Below are 22,919 nucleotides of genomic sequence, written 5' to 3'. Positions count from 1 at the left end.
CGAACGTGATCCCGATAAGAATTTGAATAATCCAGAAATGTCATACAACCTATTGAGAAAACATAGTTAAGCATGAATTTTAAAATAGAGAAACTTATTTAAAATCGGATTTAATAAATATTTCAACTGTAAAATCAAACTTTACATAAAGTAAGGTCAGTTTTGAAGAAATAGAACAGTACATTTACTACATATTTCTCCAATAAAAAAGTAGGAGAGTTCATTATACTATTTTGGCTGTTATTTTTGTTTTTGTATAAACACAGCCATATATAATCTATAGTCATTAATTTTTCAATGAAAAATCTGAATATTCTAATTTGAACAAAAAGATTAATAAATTAATTTTATTCTAGCGTGTCCACTTAATAATGCTGTATCGAAATTGGAATTAAAAAACTGGACCAAAATTACGTAAAAGATGAAATTGTAAAATTTTGAAAATATAAATTATTTATGTATTTAAAAAATCTCCAAACCGAATCAGTCTGAATAATCTGAATTTCGATTGAACCGGATTCGAATAAACGAAATTAACAATCAGCAAGATAATGTCGTTTACTTTATTTTCATGAAATCAATCTGTTCGCTTTGTTTCCGATTACAAGCTCTCCTCTTGAAGAATATAAAAACTTATTAATTTTTCTATAAAAAAGAGATGCTTTTCCTATTTTTGGAAACGATGTATATAATGCGTTGTTCCTACAGAACAGGTAAATCCATGTAAAAGGGTTGTCAGCTTTTCATATGGTTTTGACACATACAAAGCATCTGGATACAAGTAGTACTAATCCGATTTACTTTCTCTGACATTAGTGATGTTCATAATGCAGCCAATCAATCACTATGATAAACAAAATGAAGTTGTCATTTGTAGTAATTAATATCACCTGCATTTCAGTACATGTCAGCATTTCATTCTGATATCCACTCAGTGAAGTAGGCATCAGGAAACCATTTTACTGCTTACTTTTTTTTGTAAGCTTGCCATGGTATATTGTTAGTATTGAAAATTGTTATGTCATTCTCAAGTGAGGGACTGGTAAGCATGACAATTTTTTTGGCTGCAGGTAATTGCTCAGTCAAATTAAACAATAAATTACATACAATTTTTATTTTCCATCTAGATATTCCAAGAATGTGATTTTGACATATTTGCCATACTGTTCCGTAGAACACTAGGAGAATGGCATTAACATCTTGGTTTTCATCATACAGTATAAATAAAAGGCATTTTTTAAAAGCCTTTGAAAACTTCTCTCTGAAATTTATTAAATTAACAATTTTTTTTAAAAATTAATAAGTAACAACAGATTGCTAGTTTATATCTTATTTTAATTTAATATGTAAATTCTAGAAATGTACGTTAATTATATGCTTCTCTTGGAACCACCATATAGATTATATTGATTAAGGAAATTAAGCTAAAACATTTTTTCATGCAAGATTAAAGTTTAGGATTCCCTGAGACGATAATCTAACAAAAGTAATTTATCAAGGATTGACACTATCTCAGTTATTATACATAATGGTTTATTTATCTCTAATACATCTATTATAACTACATTTCAAATATTTTACACTTATCTCTAATGTGTCTCAATTATTATATATATATAATCTCAGTTATTAATCGGTTTGTAGATCAACATGTAAACTAAATTTAAAAAAGGTTTTAGTCTACAGAATAATTAACAATACAATAGGAATAAGGAAAAATTAAACCTTTTAAAAATCTAAAATTATAGATTGTTCCCCTTTATTTATTTATGAAGTAATATTCAATTAATTGTATGTAGACAGATTTTTTAAAAAAAATCAGACATCATAACAACCAGTCAGGGTATAGTGGTTACTGTAAGACCACTACTATTCTGGATTCAGTTCCCAGCAAGACCAAGACAATTTTTTATCATCAAATCAACAAAGATAAAACCTACTAATGACCTCTGTAATTAGGCATATGCCTACAGGATGAATGAAATAAATAAAGAATTATTATATAAGAAATGCCGATCCTTGAGGCTGAATGGTACGGTCTTGGTCTTTCATCGTCCACAGGTCCAGGATTCAAATCCTGGACAGGCATGGCATTTTGTATGCTACAAGATTCAGTTTCCATATTCCTATATACAAGCCTCTCTATAAGCATCCATGGTGAATTAATTAATCAAGCAAATAAAATAAGCAGGTTTGTGTAGGCTCTTGGAAAAACATTACTTGAATATGATCCATCTTATGTAGTATAAGATCTACTGAGAAGTTACGAGAACCACATAATGTCAACTACCTAGAATTATAGAAAAAAATTTGTATATAAGGTTGAAAAGGTTTTTAACTGAAAATTATTAATGTAATGCCAGTAGATCACCAAGGAATAGACTAAAAAAAAAAAAAAAAAGATTCAGTAGCTCCATTATATAGAATAATAAATTTAGAAGTAGTTTCTACGAACGTATCCCTACGTGTAAGAAAAAGATATAAAGAATATGTTGTAGGAAAGGTTAGAGCAGAGCATGAGAAATGAGATTGATTCCACTTGCAAATCCAATTCTACTCAATCCTGTGTAAACATGATCTTGTATCCACGATACTTCTTCCAAGAATAATCTTAAAGGAAAAGCAAACAAAGATTTGTAGTTTTATATAAGTTCGTAGAAGCTGTTTTTCAATAAAAAAAAACTTTAAATTCTGTTACAGGACTTGTTGAGGTCAGTAGATAAGATATTTTATTATATTTAATACACAATAAAAATAAACCAAATGAATTAAAAGAGCTGCTATAGTTTTCTTTCCTATTCTCTCTGTTTATCTTTGTCTGTAATTTTAAAAAAAAAGTTTTTTTTTAAATCATTTCATATTGAATTTTTTCCAATTTCCAATAAAATAACATAGCCTCCATTAAAATATATAATAATCATGTCTGTAGAAAACTTGTTTTTTGACCTAAACAATCTATATTTTATTTTATAAACTTTAATTGAAAATATAAAGGAAATAATTCTAAAGTATAATTTATTCATTTTTTAGTTCTTTTCAAATTATTGTTTGCAATAAAGTAATGGTAAAGGTAAAATGATAAAATAATTCAACTGATGTTGTTTTTAAAACATTGTCTAGTAAATTTATTCAAAACACATCAGCTATTTACTGCATTTACCATATGAGAATTTAATGGATCTCAGTAGATAAATCTTGATTTCCCAGTTCCATACTACCCGATTTATAGAACCCATCTATTTGCTTTACCAAGGTGGCCTACATGTATTATTCCACCATCTCTTATATAATCTAATAACTATTTCCTACTATTGGTTTTATCAACTATTTTTATAGGTTACTATTTTACCATTATATTTATTTCTATCTTGTTTTTGTTAAAATTTTCTGTCAAATGTTTATTATTATCATCATGTAATTATAAAATAAATAAATTTTATTTATTTATTTTTTTAGTTACTTATTTTTTTAAATTTATTTATTTATTGTTATTTTTTGTTTGTTTTGGTGGTTTTAAGTTATCAATATTATTGTGACTTTAAAATACTTTGAGAAAAAACTTTTTTATTATAATTGAGCCCAAGAGTTATCTGAAAGATATGTTTAATTTTTAAAGTATTAAAACATCGTGAGCTTAGTTAAAATTTTAATAAAAAATTAAATGTTAAACATGAAATCAAAAATATTAGCTAAACAAACGTGTTGTACTCGAATAAATACAACTCTTTGAGTGAAAAAGTTAATTAATACTAATAGAATGGAAACTGTATCCTATACATCTATTAATATTGATAATTTATCTTCTGTATTATAATGTAAAAGTAAAACAATATTCCATCATGAGGTAGTAATATAATATTGTTAAAAAACAATTTTTATAATCTTGTAGTCTTCTGATTACTAACAAAATAACTGCATTGTAGCTTCCAAGCTGCATATAATAATTATGAAGAACAATATTAATTATTGTATGACTGTTACTTTGAGAAGCTGTTTAAAATTGAATTAAGTGTCTGAAGCTTTATTTAATTTTGTAAAATTCTACATATAATGTAATGTAAAATATTACTATGTCATAACATGATACTGATAGTTCCTTGTATTTATTTACTGATAACTAGATAGAAATAATTTCAGTATATTATACAAATACATTATTATTTTATATTTCAATACATTACATGTATTTTTTTTAAGGTTTAAGATCAAAAACCCAAATATGCTGTTACTTAGTCAGTGGAAATAACTGCATCATTTAATTTTTATATCTATAGAAATCAGTTTGTTAAACATGACTACAGCAGCTTTATTTGTAGTTCTTTTATTTCAATATGCTTCTAACATTTCAGTGTTGCAGATCGATCTGATTGTCAGAAGTTATAGTTTTGAAATTGTCCAGCTCTCCCTTTTATTGTTATCACTCTGAAATAGTTATTCCATTCTTATACTTTTTACAGGGATATTGGAAAGGTGATAAATATAATTACCCTGTGATACAAGTTACTGTAATAATTGCGCAAAAGTTTATACTTTACTGTAATCAGTTAGCTTATAGAGAGAAGAAAAACAAATGTTGCATTAGTGTGAGTAAGTTCATCATGATTTTGCTGGATCATGTTCCTTGTATCAATGCCTTGTATAATGTTAATATTCTCAACATGGCCATATCTATATACAACACTATACAATCATTACTCATACAAGTATATTAGTCACTGTCATATAGTAATGCAGTAGTCATGTAATCAAAAATTTATTTAATGCTATGTCTTCCCAGTTCTATTAAAACCTCCTTGATCTTTTCATATGATCATTTTTTTTTTTTATGTCAATTTTTGTGTTTCAGTTACTTATTTGTTTACTCTAATGTTATTTAAAGTTAATATAATACAATTTTTCAAGTTTACTAGAACATGAGTAATGTATTCTTTGATTTGTGTCTGTACGACTTGAGGTATGACATTATTTTGATTCCAATTCAGCTGATAATAGTGCATGATTTTTAATATCCCCTCCGAAAAAAATATGCGAAAAATGTCCTAAGTCTTGTGAAAAAACACATCATTTTCAGTGCTTAAAAAAGTGAATTGCAGAGTAATCCAATGGCGTTGATTTCAGATGTCGTTAATAAAATTTGTTAACACATGTGGAAATAGATGCTTCAGTGTACAATGCAATTCGCTAGTATAAATCTGCTAATGAATTATAGTCTTCTAAGAAAACAAAACCCTGCAATTTAAGTGAGGAAAAGTTTGATGATTTCGATAAAAATTGCAATTCATTAAAAAGTACACAATTTTTTTTATTGAATGGTTTAGCGATGTGTTACTTCTCTGGAAGATAATTCGGTTATTGTTTTAGACAATGCCCCTTATCATTCATGTAAAAAGGAAAGAATTCCAGTTGTGTTTTAGAAAAAGAATATCAAAATGTAGCTTAGTTGAAAAGCAGTGATTTTTGAAGAGGATGAACGTAGGGTCCAGTTATTGCAAAGGATTTCGCATATTAAAGTAATTTTAATGTGTATTAAATTAGTAAAGCAAGATCCAGTAGCAAAACCGTGCTATCATTGTGAACTTAACTCAGTTGAATTAATTTGGGGACAAATCAATGTTACATAGTTTCAGAAGTTACTGCTTTTAAAATACGTGATGTTAAAAATCAGTGCTAAAAGCCATTGATAAAACAGGCTAGCAGGTGTGGAAAAACTGTATAAAACATCTAACAGTTTCTGTTGAACCAAATTATTGGGCATTGGATAATATAATAGAAAACAAAATTGAGCCTCCTGTTGTATCTCTTAATACTGACAGCATTATGGATTTCTCACAGTCAGATGATGAATAAAGAATTGAATTTACTATTTGTTTATTATCATAGAAATGTTATCTTAAGTATTATTGAACTTTTACTGTTTGTGGATAATTGACAATTTCATAACTCTTAAAAAATTAAAATGTCTTAATTTATTTAAATTTTAAATAAATATAATTTAAAATAAATAAAATGTTATATTTTTTTAAAAATATAATAGCGCATGGTTACTGATTATTTAACATTGTGTAGTTTCATTTGTATGCACCGGGATTTACAGGAGATGCTTGTGAATCAACTGCTTGAACACTCGTATGTGCATTCTGTTTACTTGAACTCTATAAGCTGACTGAATGATATCCACAGCTGACAGTAATATCCAATCAGGTTCCAATTCAATTTTTAAACAGTTTTTAATAATTTATTAAGTAAAATAAATATTAAGTCCATTTTTTCTTTAATTAGTTTTTATATAAAACATTTTTTGGCTATTTCCACCCAAGAAGGGAATATTGTAGTTATTTCTTGAATATTGTGTATTCATTTATACCTAACTATTTCAGACTTGACTATAATTATTTTTTAGCCAACTATCACCAAAGGTACATAATAATATATTTGGGTAGGTTATGTATGTCCCTGTAAACAGAGTGGTCCTCACCGATTTACATGCTTAAGATTTATTTCATATCTCTTAAAGTACAAAATAAAATTGATTTATTTAATTATTTATGCAAATGCTATTGGATATTTGATAGTTTTAATAAAGATGAAATGGTATACACCAGATTGCATTTCTATTAAGGTTAAAAATAGAATTGTTTGAAATTTATTCAGAGATATATCTTTCTGAAAAGAAAATTACATATTTATGTTTATACATTATTCCATAACATTATGCAAGCAGAATAGTCATAGAAGTTAAGAAAAAATATAAACACACTTTTAAGATATTATTACAACAGATTTAGCAATGAAAAAGAAAAAATATTCAATTAATTATTTTTATAAATAAGAAATAATAACAATATGTGCAAGAAAGTATATTTTATATTGTGTAAAATAAATTTCAGATTTATAATATAAGTAAGACATCAAACAGTTGTTTCAGTGGTGAAAGTGCATTGGGATAACATATGAAGATTTGAAAAAATCAGAAAAATGACAAAAATATTAATTTATAAAGCCTCTACAGCTGTTATTAGTCTAAAACATTTTTCAATTAGTAATAATATGAATAAATGATTCTTTTTTCGTAAATCTGTTATATTTTATTCTTTTGGTAGATTTTTAAAATAATTTCATCTACTACTTTTTTATTTAATATTTACTTTAAGATGGTCTTTATCTGTAGTTATATTTCATGTTAATTTTAAATCCTGCATGTTTAAAACATATTTCCTTTGATTACATTTTGTGGTGTAATAATATTTTATATGCTTTTTTCAAATTTTTTTAAAGTTCATCACTTTCTGTTGTGTGAATCTTTAAGTTTATCCAAATTAGCTTCTTTTTTTTAAACATTGCTCTGATTTTTACAGCAGTTTGCTAAAAATCACACTTATTATTTTATTCCGATTTTAGTTGAAAATGCAGATATTGCTAGTTTTCAGATAAAAATTACAGTAATAACTGCGAATATGAAACATCTGTGAGCTAAAAAAAATAACTTAATTGCTTAAATATGCATATTTTAACTGTATTTTGTTTAGTCCTGTAATTACATTATCAGAATCATGATGTCTGTGATATCTACTTTGTGGAATATCACTATCATTAGTTTCTCTTCATTGAAATGATTAACAACTAAGATCAGTATTATTTTTTGCAAAATAATGCAGCCTAAAAGGAATGAATAACTGATTACACATATCCATTGTATGTAAACGTTATACTGAATTATAGAGAGGGTGATAGTAGTAGGATTGTTAGTTAGCAAATAATGATAATTATGTGGTAATTGTATTCCCTGCTTGTATAACACTGTATACATTGTTATGTATTTGTTATTGTAGTACAATGACACCCAGGGTATGAGTCTATTATGCAAACAGGGAACTCAGTGTGATTTGAGCAATCTGTTATGTATAATAGTGACTTAATAATGAAATAATTTTAGTATCTCTCTTTTTATGATTAAACCCAGAAAAAAAAATTCTACATGTTCAACTTTTATTCTAATGTGAACTGAAAAAAAATGATTTATAAAGTAATGATTTCTACAAAAAAAAAATTATTTTAGTATTATGGAACTAACTGATTTTACATTATTAATTTTTTGTGATGCACTTTTTTATGCAGAAAAAATTAACACTGACCCCATCCTATTACACATTTGATTTATTATCTCATCAGGTTCCATGGTTAGGAGTTATCTGATATGGTCAGTTACTTTACATCAGATTTTTTCTTTTATTTGATTACTGTACTATTTAAAATAATATATTAATATTAAATTATCTAAAACAAATTGGTTTATTTTCTTCTGGTTAACAGACAGACAGTTAACCACTAGACAGATTATTGTCTACTTAACCGATCAGTTTTCATTGTTGGTTATGCACGCTTCTGTAGATTAAAGAAACTAGTTCGCCTGCGTGATTCATGATATATATTAGTTCCTGTACAGATTTTGTTGTAAGTCTGTATCTACATCTATACTATTATATAAAGATGAAGAGGATTTTTGTTTGGAATAAACAAAAAAAACTACTCTACCAATTGTAACCAAATTTTTACCCATCTTTCTTGGTATAACTGAGAAGGTTTTAAGATATTTCATCTCAAAGAACCAACTGATTGATTGCTTTCAAATTTTCAGGATACATTCATATTATACCCTGGAAGGTTTTAACCCACAGACCAAGGTCCTAGCTCCCTTGAAGGTTAAAATATAAAAATATTCATTATTTCTTCTCCCCCTCCCTCGTCCAAGGAGGGTGAAGTTGTAAATTAAAGATATTGATTAAGGAAAAAATTATTAATCTTTTTATTTCATTATTATATTTCTGCCTTCATGGCAAAGAAATAAGTTATGAATTTTTCTTTGTCAAAGGTGTGCGTACTTTAATTACCACAGCTACTATTATCCTGTGTTTTGTAATTAAGATTCTTTTTCAGGTTTCTATAAAGCCTGAATACTTTAATTGTTATTTATCAGTATTCTCACAATCATGAGAATAACAAACAGTGCTAGGGTCCAAGGGACAGAGCCCTCTGGATAGATAGGTATGGTGACCAAGGCAAGCTCTGCCAGTGTCCAAGGCACCATCCCCCTGTAACATGGGAATGGCAAGAGAAGCATATTCTGGCTTTCTCTCATTTTACATTAATTAATTTTTTATTCACTTTTATTTGTAGTCTCATTGGTAGCCAGATTTATACTACTTAGATTATTTTTTTTTTATTTTAATGATTTTTGCTTGTAAAATATTTAATTTTAAATCCCTCAAAGTTCCTTTCTCTTTCTGGATATCTTCTCTTTCTCTTCTAGTTTTGCTACTACAGTTTATGCTCTTTTCATCTTTACTCATGATTTTATGAAGAGAGAGAAAGAGAGCAAGATGTAACAAAATATTCCAAAAAAATGATTTATAACTTACAAATTATGGAGCTCAGTTATTAATTATACACTTGACAGTAATGTTGTAAGCAATTTGACTTACGCTTGAAGGATGAAATATTGCTTTTCTCTTATGTGTAATACATATATTATATTTTTAATTGTATGGCATGTGAAATATATGTTTTGATCAATTTTGTTCTGCCAGTTCATACTTACTATTCCTTTATAACATCATATTTTATCATACATTTTGATAATTTTCCTTCATAATTTTGCATTGAACTTTATTATATATCTTCTGTCGTCATCATACCCATTTTATTCTTATTTTCATTGTCTTTTTTTCAGTTTGGTTGGTATTGCAGATATATATTTTTTAATCTTTAAATAACCTGTTGTTATTTTATTTTTTTTTTCTTAATGACTAATCTTTTCAACCATTGCAAAGAAATAGTTACTTCTTTCCATTTTTATAAACGTTAATAAAAAGTTTAAAAACTAATTTTTAAATGTGTTAAAATTTTTATTTCATTTACATTCAACTGCTCTAATTATTGTCATTTGAATTTTTTTTATTATACTTGTATTTTATTACACGGTAAAGAAGAGTAATTTTTGACATGATTGGGTTAATTTGTGTGAATTTTTATAAATTTCCATGTTTAATATATCAGCCCAGAATATTCATATATTTAAATTATTTATCATTGGTTAAGAAAATAAGTGAGATCAAAAGGATAAGCATAAATTTCTACTTTAAATTACTGTAAGGGAAAATTTAATTTTAAGCTATGCAAATACCAGGAAAGTTTGTCTCATCAGTACCAGTTTGTTTTATTTTATTTTGTTTTTCTGTTTTATCTCTTGCTACCTTAATGTGAATGCTTTACATGTAGTAAACATTTATTTTACACTTCCTAAATTTTACATGTTACTGGAGACTTTTTCTTTAATGTAATTAATTTATATATTTTTTATAAAATTAAAATCTGTAACAGATGATAAATAGTTTAGCTACATATGAATTTCAGAAAAAAAATGTCAATGTTATTTTACTTTTCAACTTATCAAAAGTTTTGATTAGCTCTATAAAACAAAATTTGTTATAAAGTGAAAACATTTTTAACAATTTTGTAACTGAGTTTTATTAACATTTAAACTTTTAAAATTCACAACCATACTTGAAATTTTATTTTTCAAATTTAATATAAAACTAGAAGTGATATTAGATATTGTAATACTAGACTCCCTTTAAAAAAAAAATGTTTTTATTTATTATCTAATAATAAATAAAAAGTTTGAAATATTTTTTATGAAAAAATATTTCAAACAAGTAATATTAAAGTGAATTTAATCTCTTTATACCTCTTGTAGCATGTGCTACATAAGTAAATTTTATTTTTATATATTAATTACTTTTAATATAATAACATTTTTATTGTGAAAGTTTTTATAGAAGTTTTTGTTGTTTATATGAAAGTATAATTTGAAATGATTTTAAACAAAATTGTTTTATACATATATATATATATATATATATATATGTATTAATTTATTTAGGTTAAATTTTTTATAATCCATTTTTTCTTTCTTTTTCCTCTATATGTTAAATAATTATATATAATATATAAATAATATTTTTTCAGCCCCCGCAAAGTGCAGAATTAGAGAACATTCTTACTCTTATTTTTTAAGTTCAAAAGGTTTTTGGGCCTAAGCCCATCTTCATTGATGATGTTTTTAATAATTCGTATTTTTTTACATTTTCACATTAAATTAAATTACAGCTTTTTACTTATTTTGTAAAAATTATTTATTAATAAAATTTTTTTTTAATATTTTAAAAATTCAGATAAAACATTTGTTCAGTCAGTATTTGTTCTGAATTTTTTAAATGTTTTTAAATTTCTTTTATTAATAAACAATTTTTACAAAATAAGTAAAAAGCTATAATTTAATTTAATCTGTAAATGTAAAAAATAAGAATTATTAAAAAAACATCACTGAAGATGGGCTTAGACCTGAAAACGTTTTGAACATAAAAAAGTAAAGGTAAGAATGTTCTCTAATTCTGTACTTTGCGGAGGCTGAAAAATATTATATATTATACATTATATATATTGCTTTAATTCTTTTATATAGTGATAGATCTAGCCACATTCCCATTTTTAGACTAAAAACATTTTATGTCGTTTACAATCGCTAGTTTATTTACATACATGAGTATGTAAACATATGACTTCCAGTAAAATAATTGAACAAAACTTTTCATTCAGTTTTAACGTAAATCTGACAGCTTTTTACTGAATTATTAAAAGCTCTTGGGAAATTATAAAATGATGAGCCACCATACAAAAAATGTGCCTTATCTTATCTTTAACATAATCCTGTTCGATGTGCCATTTAAACATCTTAGGAGAGTTTTAATATTTAATTTTTAAACATATTTAGTATAATTCTGTAGTATATTTTACATTTTCTTGTATTCTTAATAAATGATAGCAGGAAATGCCCAATGACTATATATTAGCTTTTTAATTCAAAGGTTGCTAGTTCAAATTTATTTTATATTTGTTAAAAGATATAATCTATCCAACTCAGCTTTATTGTATAAACCACCCTCATTTTCATCGTTGATATGAGTTGATGGTGTTTATGTGTGGTACTAACCGTTAACAGCCCTTTCTTGACCATTGGCTGTGAATTGAGTTATCTCATCCTTACTGTACCTCTAGGTACTAAACTCTTTCTTTCGTTCAGTTTTAAATTGTAATTCTTAAATATAAACAACCAAGGCAATATTGAACAGTATATGAGTAAACTTTCTCTGTGAGTTATATTAGAATATTGCCACCGTATTAGATATACTTCCAATATCATTTGCCTTTGTAGCCTTTCTCAATTTTTTATAATTTATGTTTCATGTTCCTTTATACTTTGAAGAATGCCTATTTCATTTATTTTTATTCATTTATTTTTATTAATACTAGGTATTAGTTTAATTTTTGCTAACATATGAATGTGTTGTACAAAAAGGAGATCATTAATAAAAGAAAAAATACTATTAATCTTATTTTAATGATAATTTTAAAAATATATTTAAATAATATATAATGTGAAAATTATTTTTATTTTTTTTAAACACTTACTTTCATAGCAAAATTATTTGTATTGTTTTTTTCAAAACAGTATGAAGTTTATATCCAATAAAATTACTTTTATAATAAAATACAAATTACGTTAATTATAATAGATTAATGCATCCACATTATGTATTTTCAACTGTAGTAAGATTCACGCAAAATATTAATATTGAAAGTAATGTTTATTTTCAAAATGCATAAATTTTAATAAAAACTTACCTAAAATAATTTAATTTACTCTCTGATTTATATAATTCTTTTGAAAGCATTTAAAGATTAATTTATATACATGTAGTTTTATGTATATACAATAAATATGTCTATTTATTAATAAATATTATTAATTAATATTAATAATTAATTATTATTATTAATATTATTAATATGTCCAATATATATGTCTTTATTTTGTTAATTGTAATAGATAATATAAAAAGTAGTGTTTTGAAATTTACTTAAACAAATATTATCAATGTTAAATAAATACAATCCAACACTTCTTTACTTTTTTTTCAGCGAGAACAGTAAGATAATTATAGGTTAAGAACCCTAAAAGTTTAACTATTCTACAAAATTCTCCATATGAAAAAGGATTTTCATATCAGTCTTATTTTGTATAAGACTGTGTTAATTATAAATCTGTGTTAATGAATAGTTTAACAAATAACATCCTACCAGCAAAATTTATTTATTAAAATTAATTAAAATATCTTTCCATTAACTGTGGTTTTTTTTCTTTTTTTATAATTTCCATTAGTGCTTTTGTAGAAATTGCTGGTTCTTCAGAACAGATTTCTTTTATTATAATAAATTAATTAAAAACATAATTAGATTTTTAAATTTAGAGGTAGATATTTGCGTTCTCTCTCGTTAAAATAAAATTAATTATTCTGCTTCTAGCACATTCTAGTGTTAGATAAGAAAACTACATGTAGATATTTTAATAATAATTTTTGAATAATTTAAATTTAATTTATGACTTATTTAAGCCAGTCACTATATTTAAATTGTGGTCATTCAAGTTTTTTTTATTATTTATATTTTTTTGAATGTGAGGGATTTACATTGTCTGGTTTTCTAAACTAGAAAATATGAGTTTATTTTCTATAATATGATCAGCATAATTAGATAGTTTATTGCATTTAAATGCTTGTAAATATTCATGAAATCATGTTTTTGTTTGATATTCATATAAAAAATGTTTTACTGTTTTATTTGCTGCATTCTATTCTAGAGATTCCTGCTGTATTATAAATATTACAATTTGTTTTTAAGGTGTAACTTGTTTTTTTATGTTGTGAATTTATTCATTGTATTTTTGCTTGATGAATTAATTTAACACACAAGCATACAGAGAAGCTTGTACATGGAAAAAAAATTTGTAGCATATGAAAAATACTGTGCCTGATAAGGTTTCAAACCTGGGACCCCTAGAAAGGGGAAAAACCTGAAAGGCCAAGACGGTACCACTCCGCCATGGAGATAAATAGATTTTTTTACGTTTAAATTTATTTATAACTTTTATCTTATAACCATTTTTGTTTGCCACGTGTTGTGTTAAATTATAATCTTTATTTAGAAAGGAGGAAACCATCACTATGTGCGGTGAAATTCGACGGTGAAGGTTACTGGCCTATACGTTTTACCCCGATCGAAATGATTCCTTGATCATAATCCATATTGGCTCTGAAGAACAATGGGATTACAGTTTAAACTCGGAACGTGGTAAAATCAGTCTGTATTCGGTTCTTATCCACAAAATAAGACATGCGTTAGGTCTGGAGCAATCAAACGAAAAGAAATCTACCCTCCGGGTTGGTCTAGTGGTGAACGCGTCTTCCCATATCAGCTTATTTGAAAGTCGAGAGTTCCAGCGTTCAATTCCTAGTAAAATCAGTTATTTTTACACGGATTTGATACTAGATCGTGGATACCGGTGTTCTTTGGTGGTTGGGTTTCAATTAACCACACATCACAGGAACGGTCAAACTGAGACTATACAAGACTACACTTCATTTACACTCACACATATTATCCTCATTCATCCTCTGAAGTAATACTTGAATGGTAATTCCCGGAGACTAAATAGGAAAAAGAAAAGAAAAACGAAAAGAAATCCAGCAAAACTGGAATTGGATAACGATGACATTGTAGTCATACAAAGCCTATATGGAACGGCGCTGCCTCGACGAGTACAGCATTTACACTGATGATCGGAAAAGATACCGAAGACAATTCCGATTTATGCAATTTTGACTCTTCAACCGCAATACAATTCATAATCAGCAATCAAGTTCTTTTCGTCGTCAGTGAAAACCTAATATGGATCTTGCAATTAAATAAGGATTTCGACAATTACGAAAAAGCGTACGTATTGACCACTGGCTGGTGTTTTTACCCAAAAAATATATAACGATAAACGGCGTCTAACAACGACCTTCGAGTGAAGTCGTTTTAATAGTCGAGAGCGCGATTTACATGTTCAACGTCAATACGAGGAATTTGAGGGACAGTTACCCTAAACATGTACGCTATCTTAATATACCGTCGAACGTAGACATATAAGGGATTGTAAACACGTACCTATTCCACGACAACTTCTATTACACCGAAATGGACGAGTGTTCGTTCACCAGTAAAAGAAAAGGTATATTATCGGAATTGTTTCCCGGAGTGCCGACCGCAATCACCGGGGTGTTTCGTTACGTGGACGGACTGCTGTACTTTCTCAAAGACTTTTACTATTACGCTTTCAACCAGTTCACCAAACCAAGAAGGTGGAAACCAAGAGAGTGAATCTCGACAAGTTTAGGACAAAGTGCTATAGTAATTCTTTTATGTATAAACTTAAAAAAGGTATTTCAAGTTATAAATATCATCAAAAGCATAGCTAGGTTACCGTATCACGAACTTCAGTATTGGTGCGGTATTATAATACACCTCGTAATTCGGTACCGATTCTGATGACGTCACTGCATAGCAGTGCAGCAGGTAATGAAAAAAAGAAGTAAATAATGTAAATTGTTCATTAATTCATCTTATTCACATCTCCAGTGAGTGGCACGTACGTTACTAATGTTTCTTATATGACCACGCAATACGCCGTAGTGTTTGCGGAGATAATGTTGTCGGTCTCAAAGTGTACTTTCAAGTCAATCGATTCGGATCTCATCGTTCTGATGTGTGCAATCGATTATGAAAATCGGAAAGTCCTTCAAGAATTCAGAGAAACTGTACGCCGGCTGTGGGCGTAATATGATTTCTGAAAGTCTTTAAACTACCTGTACATCTTGCTGCTGTCGCCTCTAAACACGTCAAATTGAAGTGATTGAATTTGGCCATATCTTTAGTGGTGTTATTCCTGGCTGTATGGAACGCCAATATCACCCAACGCGGCTTCTTCTGTTGCGATGTCGTCTGTACGACATTCGAGATTCGTCGTCGAATAATTTTAATAAACTGATTTGTAGCACCAGAATATACTATTTTATTAAAATTTAGAATTTTTCTAATTGATCTTTCTTTGTTAAGTTTTCATTCAGTACTTTTAAAGAGATCTCTACTTCTTTAAAATTAATTCTATTTTATAACAATAAATTAATTAGAATATTTAAATAAAATGTAGTTAAATTTATGTAAAATAAATTATTTATTTAAAAGGTATTTTAAGTCAAGGGTACTGCCTAACGTTATACTTATATTATAACAGGTAGTCAGTCTTCATTTTTATAAACAAAACTTATGACACAACAAAGTTTCATAAGAATGCATCTCTGAAATGCTAAGAATTATTACAGATAATTATAAAACATAGTAGAATGTTATTATTACAAAGCATTCTTTAAAATCACTACATTCCAAGCTTAATTGTTTCCTACATTTTAACTGTTCTAAACATAACATTCCTAACATAACATTCCAAAACAGATACCACAGATGATTCCATGTCCTTCCTATGAGTTCTCCTGTTTCCAGCATTCTAACAGAGATCTTTCTGTAACATATGAACAAACATACATAAGATACATGGCACAGATATGTTGATAGCATTGTCTTATTATACCAAATCAACAAAAATAGGATGAATAAGTATTTTGTTTTAACACAAATTAAACTTTTCAGCCAAATAGTAATGTAATAAATAAATACATTTTATTTATCTCTCATCACAAAAATAATTAATAAAAACACGCCTTTCAAAACAGACAGCAAACTAATAATGAACATACCATTCACAACATATCAAATCCAGTCAGCTTTTAATAGAATGAACCACATATTAATCAATACACCATATCATCAGAAAACTGCATAGAAGAACTCCATGCTGTTAAATATCTAGTACTCACTAAATAGATATAATAGCATACTCATTAACAGACTCTCATAAAATAAATTTTAAAAAAATGTATCACATTAACATATGTAATCAAAGAATTATAGAAAGTAGCTGAAAAATTTTAACAAATCTGAATGTTATGTAATCTTCAAAAAAAAACCAAAACCATTACATAACTTCAAAATTTTATACACACAAAAATATAGGATCGTTTTTTAGTACACTTGAACATTATGAAATATATAAATGCACTTAACTAAATGAATAGATATAATTCAATTCTAACACACTTTTTGATCACGTTCTAAATATATCTCTAGCTAATACAAAAAACTGCCAACATAACATCAGCTGACAGATTATAACATTACTAGAAACATCAATAGAAAATGCAAAGAAGAGAGAATGGAATGAATATGTATTATAAACAATCTAAAAGAAGATAAGAGCTGTCAGGAACTAATTCAAAAAAAAGGATTTTTCTGAAAACAGAAGAGAATATCATATCCAATATGATTTATAATAAATTATTGGTGGTAACCAAATTGTTAATGATATTTAAATGTAAAAGCTTATTTATTTTTTGTTTTGTTTTTCTATTTGAATATTAAATGGACTGAAGTTCTAGTATTTTATTTTCTTTTTATGATTAATTCACCATTTATACGTGGAAAAAGCTTGTGCCATGGGATATGAAATGGAAATTTTGTACATTATGAAAAATGTTATACTTAACTTCAATCCCAGGGCCTCTGGATGAAAGGCCAAGTTGCTACCAATGTGCCTCAGATATTGACAGAGTGGTAATTCTTTTTTTTTTTAATTAAAGAGATGTTTGCTTCAAGTTCAATAAGCTTAATTTAATCTATAATAAATTCAGGGCCCAAGGTACAGCGGCGAGGGCGTGTCACAAATAGGGAGGCAATCGACATAGAGTCCATAGTAAAGACCATGCTGGCAAGTGAGGAGAATTTTCACAGTATTGCAACGTTCATATTGAGGATACTAAAAGAAGAAGAGAGGTAAGCGAGGGGGTGAGAGACAGCCTTGGCTGGAGTTTTCGTCTGTCCATGGGAACATGTTACGCAGGTAGGCGGCAGCGATGAAGATCAGGGACTCTTGAGTCCCTCAGCTATTAAGACCGAGACACGGCAGGGGTTCCCCTTGGGATTACCCCTGTTAGAGGCAGGCACAGAAGACCAAGACCCGGTTACGGAGGTGGGGTAGCTGGGAATAGTATAGCCGGGTATGGCTGCCCTTCCTCGTGGTTAGAGGTGAAGGCACTTCCTGGAGCTGTGATGATTTAATGTGTATCCTACTCCGGGAAGCAGGGGAAAAATCTATAATAAACTACCAGTTATTTTATTTTTATTTAAAATAAACATGAGTTACTGCATAAAAGAAATACTGCTATCTGTCTTATTGTTAAAAAAAATATTACTAGTTAATGAGCAAAAAAATAGAATAAGGTTAATTGTTAAAATGTATTATAAAATCATTAAAATTATTTATTTATTCCTTCTCTAGTAACTAATAGGCATATACTCAAATAAAATTGCCTCACTCATTTTTTTTAATGATAAATTGATTTTATAGTGTATGAAAAATGCCTAGTCTAATTGGTATATGAACCCAGAACCTTCCGGATAAAAGGGAGAAATGTTACCACTTTTAGAGGTCAATGGAATACATAACCTAAAATGTATTTAAGAAATAAATTATATTTTTTTGTTATTGCTCCAAATAAACAGAATTGCAAATTTTAACACAATCAAAAAATAAAAATAATACTTTATTGTCAAATATGTAAAATGTTCATGTATCATATTTTTCCATTGTCTTTGTACTAATCTTTAAAAAAAACATTTAGTGTTTATTTTGTGAAATATTTTGCAAATAAAACAGTTTTGTGTTAATTAGTGTTTATTGTTTTTCAAAATCAAAATCACATAAGCACAGATAAATTATCATTCAATACCTTTTTTTTTTTTGCAAAGTACTGGTTACTGTAAATAATTTGCCAAAACATTTTCACTACCATTCTTACTACTAACTTCAAAAATGTAATATAGGGTAGAAAAATGTAATGTGTATTGTCCTTCATTTCATTTGAAACAAACATAAAATTCCTCTTCAAGTAATGAGTTTTTATCAATTTATTACAATGGCATATTATTCTGAGCAGGTTTTACTTATACAAGTTAAATCTATTAAAATGGTATTTAAAAAGTATATTAATTGTTGTATAATTATTACTTTTTCAGAGATTTGAATGGCCTATTGCTCGTCCAGTTGAGTGCAGTGAAGTATTATCTATACAGTTATATAGCCATGGTCGATTACTGGGTGATAAACTTATTGGCAGTTATTGTCTTGTATTACAGAAAGTTGTTAGTGATGGGAGAGTTATTATATCTGATACACTGGTTGATGCAAATAACAAGCCAATACCAGTAAGTATTTCTCATGTTTTAATTATAATTAAATGATTGGTGAATGATTTAATAATTAATTTGGTTAGTAGAGACTGCTCAGTTGAAAAAAGTGTTCAGATTAGAGAAGTGGTGATTAAAGAATTCCGAAAGGCTGTTTTTTTTTTTTGTATTAGAGAAAACTAATTGTTTAGTTTTGTAAATTTAAAATGTTGCTGTGGAAGAAGAACTAGCAGCTATTGAGATTTTCAAATTTAGTAAAACAAATTCCAGTTTATTTTTTATAAACTGTAGTTTATATCTATTACATGGATAGATACTTGAGTAGAATGCTAAATGTATGAGATGTAATAAAATATTAAAAATGATAAAACTTCATTGAATGAAAGTTAATATTGAGTATGAAGAGTATCTTCACTAAGGCTGTGGAATGAAAATGATCTCAAAACAAACTAAATATTTGCGTATATGATATTTGGAAAAAACAAAACCTCATTGTTGTTAATCCTATAAAATTTAGATTATTAGTTATTCCATGTTTAAATACAGAATGTATTACAAAACAATGTAAAATTATAAATAATTGAATAATATTCAAACAAAATTTCCTATTTACAAAGATTTAATCATCATAATTTAAAAAAAAATTAAGGATGTTTTTAATTTTTGTCATTTTAGTTTTACTATTATTAGTCACCAGACTGGATATAAATAAAGAATTTCCTTTATTTATTGTATTTTTATGAATCATTAACAGATTGCTAATATGTCTTAATGTATGGTTATCATGAAAATTTCTCTAAGAGTAATGATTTACTCTCTACAGCAAATTCTTTGGTGAACAAAGTGAAGGTTTTACTTGCAGGGCAGATATCACATATTTCATTAAGCTTGGCATGCTAATATAAAATACTAATAAAAAGGCAATAGAAAACTACAATTTCATTACTCTTTTTCTTAGTAAATCTAATATGGGATGCTTGGTATTCTTGGTTCATCCATGGTTCATCTTACATCTGGTTCCATTTCACACCTTATACAGCAGCCATGGTTTCATGGCTATTGTCTTTCTAATTTTTATATTGTAGGTCTTAGAAAAGACTAAACAGCAGTCTTTTTTTAATCTTATGGTTCTACAACACTTTGATATCTAAAGGATTAGAATCCTAAAATTAATAAAAATAAATAATTTTCTTTTTTCATCAAATATGATCACATTCTTAATGATATAGAACTTACTCTTCACTTTAAAGATTTAAAAAGACATGGTAGACTTTATTATGCAATGTTAGTTCTACTCATTTAAGAATTTTTGGACCATAAATACTTATAGTATTATATGTTACCTTTAATTTATGTATATATCTTTTCATATTACACAAATTTTATTAATATTATTAATCAATGCTAGAAAGATGCAGTTGTATTCTGTTGTGTAAAATAAGTAGTCTTAATATTCTAATTCTCATCTATATTAGTAACTATGTAGTTTTCTGAGCTCGAGAAACATTTTTAAAGCACGTGATTATTTTAATGAATCTTTTATTTAATCGCCGTTACAAAAAATAGTTTACAGTAATTAAATCAGAAGTTTTTCAGTCTTAATTCTGGAGACCTGAATTAAAACTATTAATTACAGAAAAAGGATAATCAATTCCAACAATAACAATTATTTCTACGATAGTCTTACCAGTGAAAGGATCTTACATATCACCATACCAAGCCTACCAATAAGTCTACTAATATTGTTATTTAGTTCTGCAAGCAACACCTTTTCATTGTCCATGGTAGGAACTTACTGTACTAGATGATTTACATAAGAATAAAGTATTATAATAATTTTTTTATTGAAAATTTATTTTATTTTAGTTATAACATTGAAAATGTTGCAGTGGGTGGTTATATTGTATTCCTTTTCATTAAATTAATTAATAGTAATTAGTTAATAATTTCAACCATTTGTGCCATGTAAATATAAGTTTTATATCATGCATATATTCTAAATTTTTATAATATTAAATTACAAAATTTTTATGAATATTATATATTACAGAGATAAGTAAGTATTTAATGTAATTATGTAATTAAATGATCATTTGTTTTGCAGGCAACAGTTGATTTGGAGATAACATATCATTTAATGGATGAAGCTTCTACAGCAGGTTCTCAACAGTCTGCATTAGATATGGACCAGCAAATGCTAATAGATATAGAACAAAATATTGCCAATTTAGAACGTAGTATGACATTAAGTAGACGCGGAAGTTGGCAATCTACACCATCTGTATCACCAAAAATTAATAAAAGAGCTTTTCTTGCTAGAGGTGGTTCATTATCTGCACCTGAAAAAGAAATGAAATCACCTGGATTAGAAAGAAAAAGGTTTGTTTCTATTATATTATTTTTAAATAACTGTTCGTTCATATATTACTCGAAAGTATGAAAAAACTGTTACCTGTTAAAGAGTAATCAGTAAATGTTTCTTTATAGTTGTAAATAATAATTTTTGAAAAAAATTTCAGCAATTTTCATTATCTGTTTATAAATTTTAGTTTTACTATTGTGTTATTGTCACAATGTGAACAATGTTTTTAATTGTGGAAGAGGAAATGTTAACAATATTTTTCAGATTTTTAGAGCTGAAAATTTAGTAAATACTGAGTGGTACAATGTTATAAAGTTTCTTAAATGTACATATATGATATATATGTATAAGTTAACAGCCCAAAACACAATTACTACCATCACGCCTTACACAAAGCATATTTATCATTAGGGTGTGTTCCAAACAGAATGTTATACAGTAGTAGTTGTAGTTTGTTTCCCTCTCTATGTTTATTATAATTATAATTTGTTATATAAATTATATAAACATATACAACTGGATAATTTTTTTATATCGTTGAAAGCAGAATAAAATCTTTCATTTGACACTACATCCAAATTTTCAAAATTAAAATTTTTTTCAAATGTTATACATAGGGGACTTTTTTAAAATATAAAACCTGATTTTACTCTAGCTATAATAGCTACATCCATCTTCCTAATTAAAAATGTTTAGGTTGTTCCACTAACTCTTTCAAAAAGAAACATATATGTTTTCCCATAAGAATTTCAACTAAATCCTAAAAGGAATGCATGGTTGAAAATTATCTCATAATGAAAGGTAAGCTTCACTTTAAAACCACATACCTCATCAATGTAAATTCTTAAAATGTGACATATAGGTTTTTTACATATGTTGTGATATATAGAAATTTACATATTTACAAAATTATTTATAAAAAAATTAAATGAAAACTGTATAATTGTTAAAAATAAATATATATTGAATTATTAGTCAATCACTCAAGTAGAATGTTTTTGTTTTTTTTTTTTAAATGACAACACATAATTTCCAACAAAAACTAGTTTCCCTTCTGTAGGGATACTCACATATACTTTGAGAATGTTTGAAAAGTTTTACCCTTTTAATTTAAATGATTCAGGAATTACCATTGTTAAAAAAATATATTGATATTTCTCATCTTAAGACAATTAAGAAGTTCATATATTTTCATCCTTATACTAATAAGAGAGTAAAAAACATTTCAGTGAACATTAAAGTTCTTAGACGTGTACGAATA

General features: G+C 27.0%; 1 protein-coding gene across 1 annotated transcript in view; it reads left to right on the top strand.

The window, feature by feature from the left end:
* The window catches only part of LOC142329196 (otoferlin-like), a 467,391-nt gene that overhangs the window by 356,171 nt on the left and 88,301 nt on the right, over positions 1–22,919 (top strand). Inside the window, exons 3-4 of the mRNA XM_075373594.1 lie at positions 19,126–19,314; positions 21,401–21,675. Of these exons, the coding sequence (XP_075229709.1) occupies positions 19,126–19,314; positions 21,401–21,675 (464 nt within the window). The remainder of the gene's footprint in view (positions 1–19,125; positions 19,315–21,400; positions 21,676–22,919) is intronic.

Source organism: Lycorma delicatula, chromosome 8, assembly GCF_047948215.1.
Source record: "Lycorma delicatula isolate Av1 chromosome 8, ASM4794821v1, whole genome shotgun sequence".
Classification (NCBI taxonomy): domain Eukaryota; kingdom Metazoa; phylum Arthropoda; class Insecta; order Hemiptera; family Fulgoridae; genus Lycorma; species Lycorma delicatula.
This window is presented reverse-complemented; position numbering and strand designations above follow the sequence as displayed.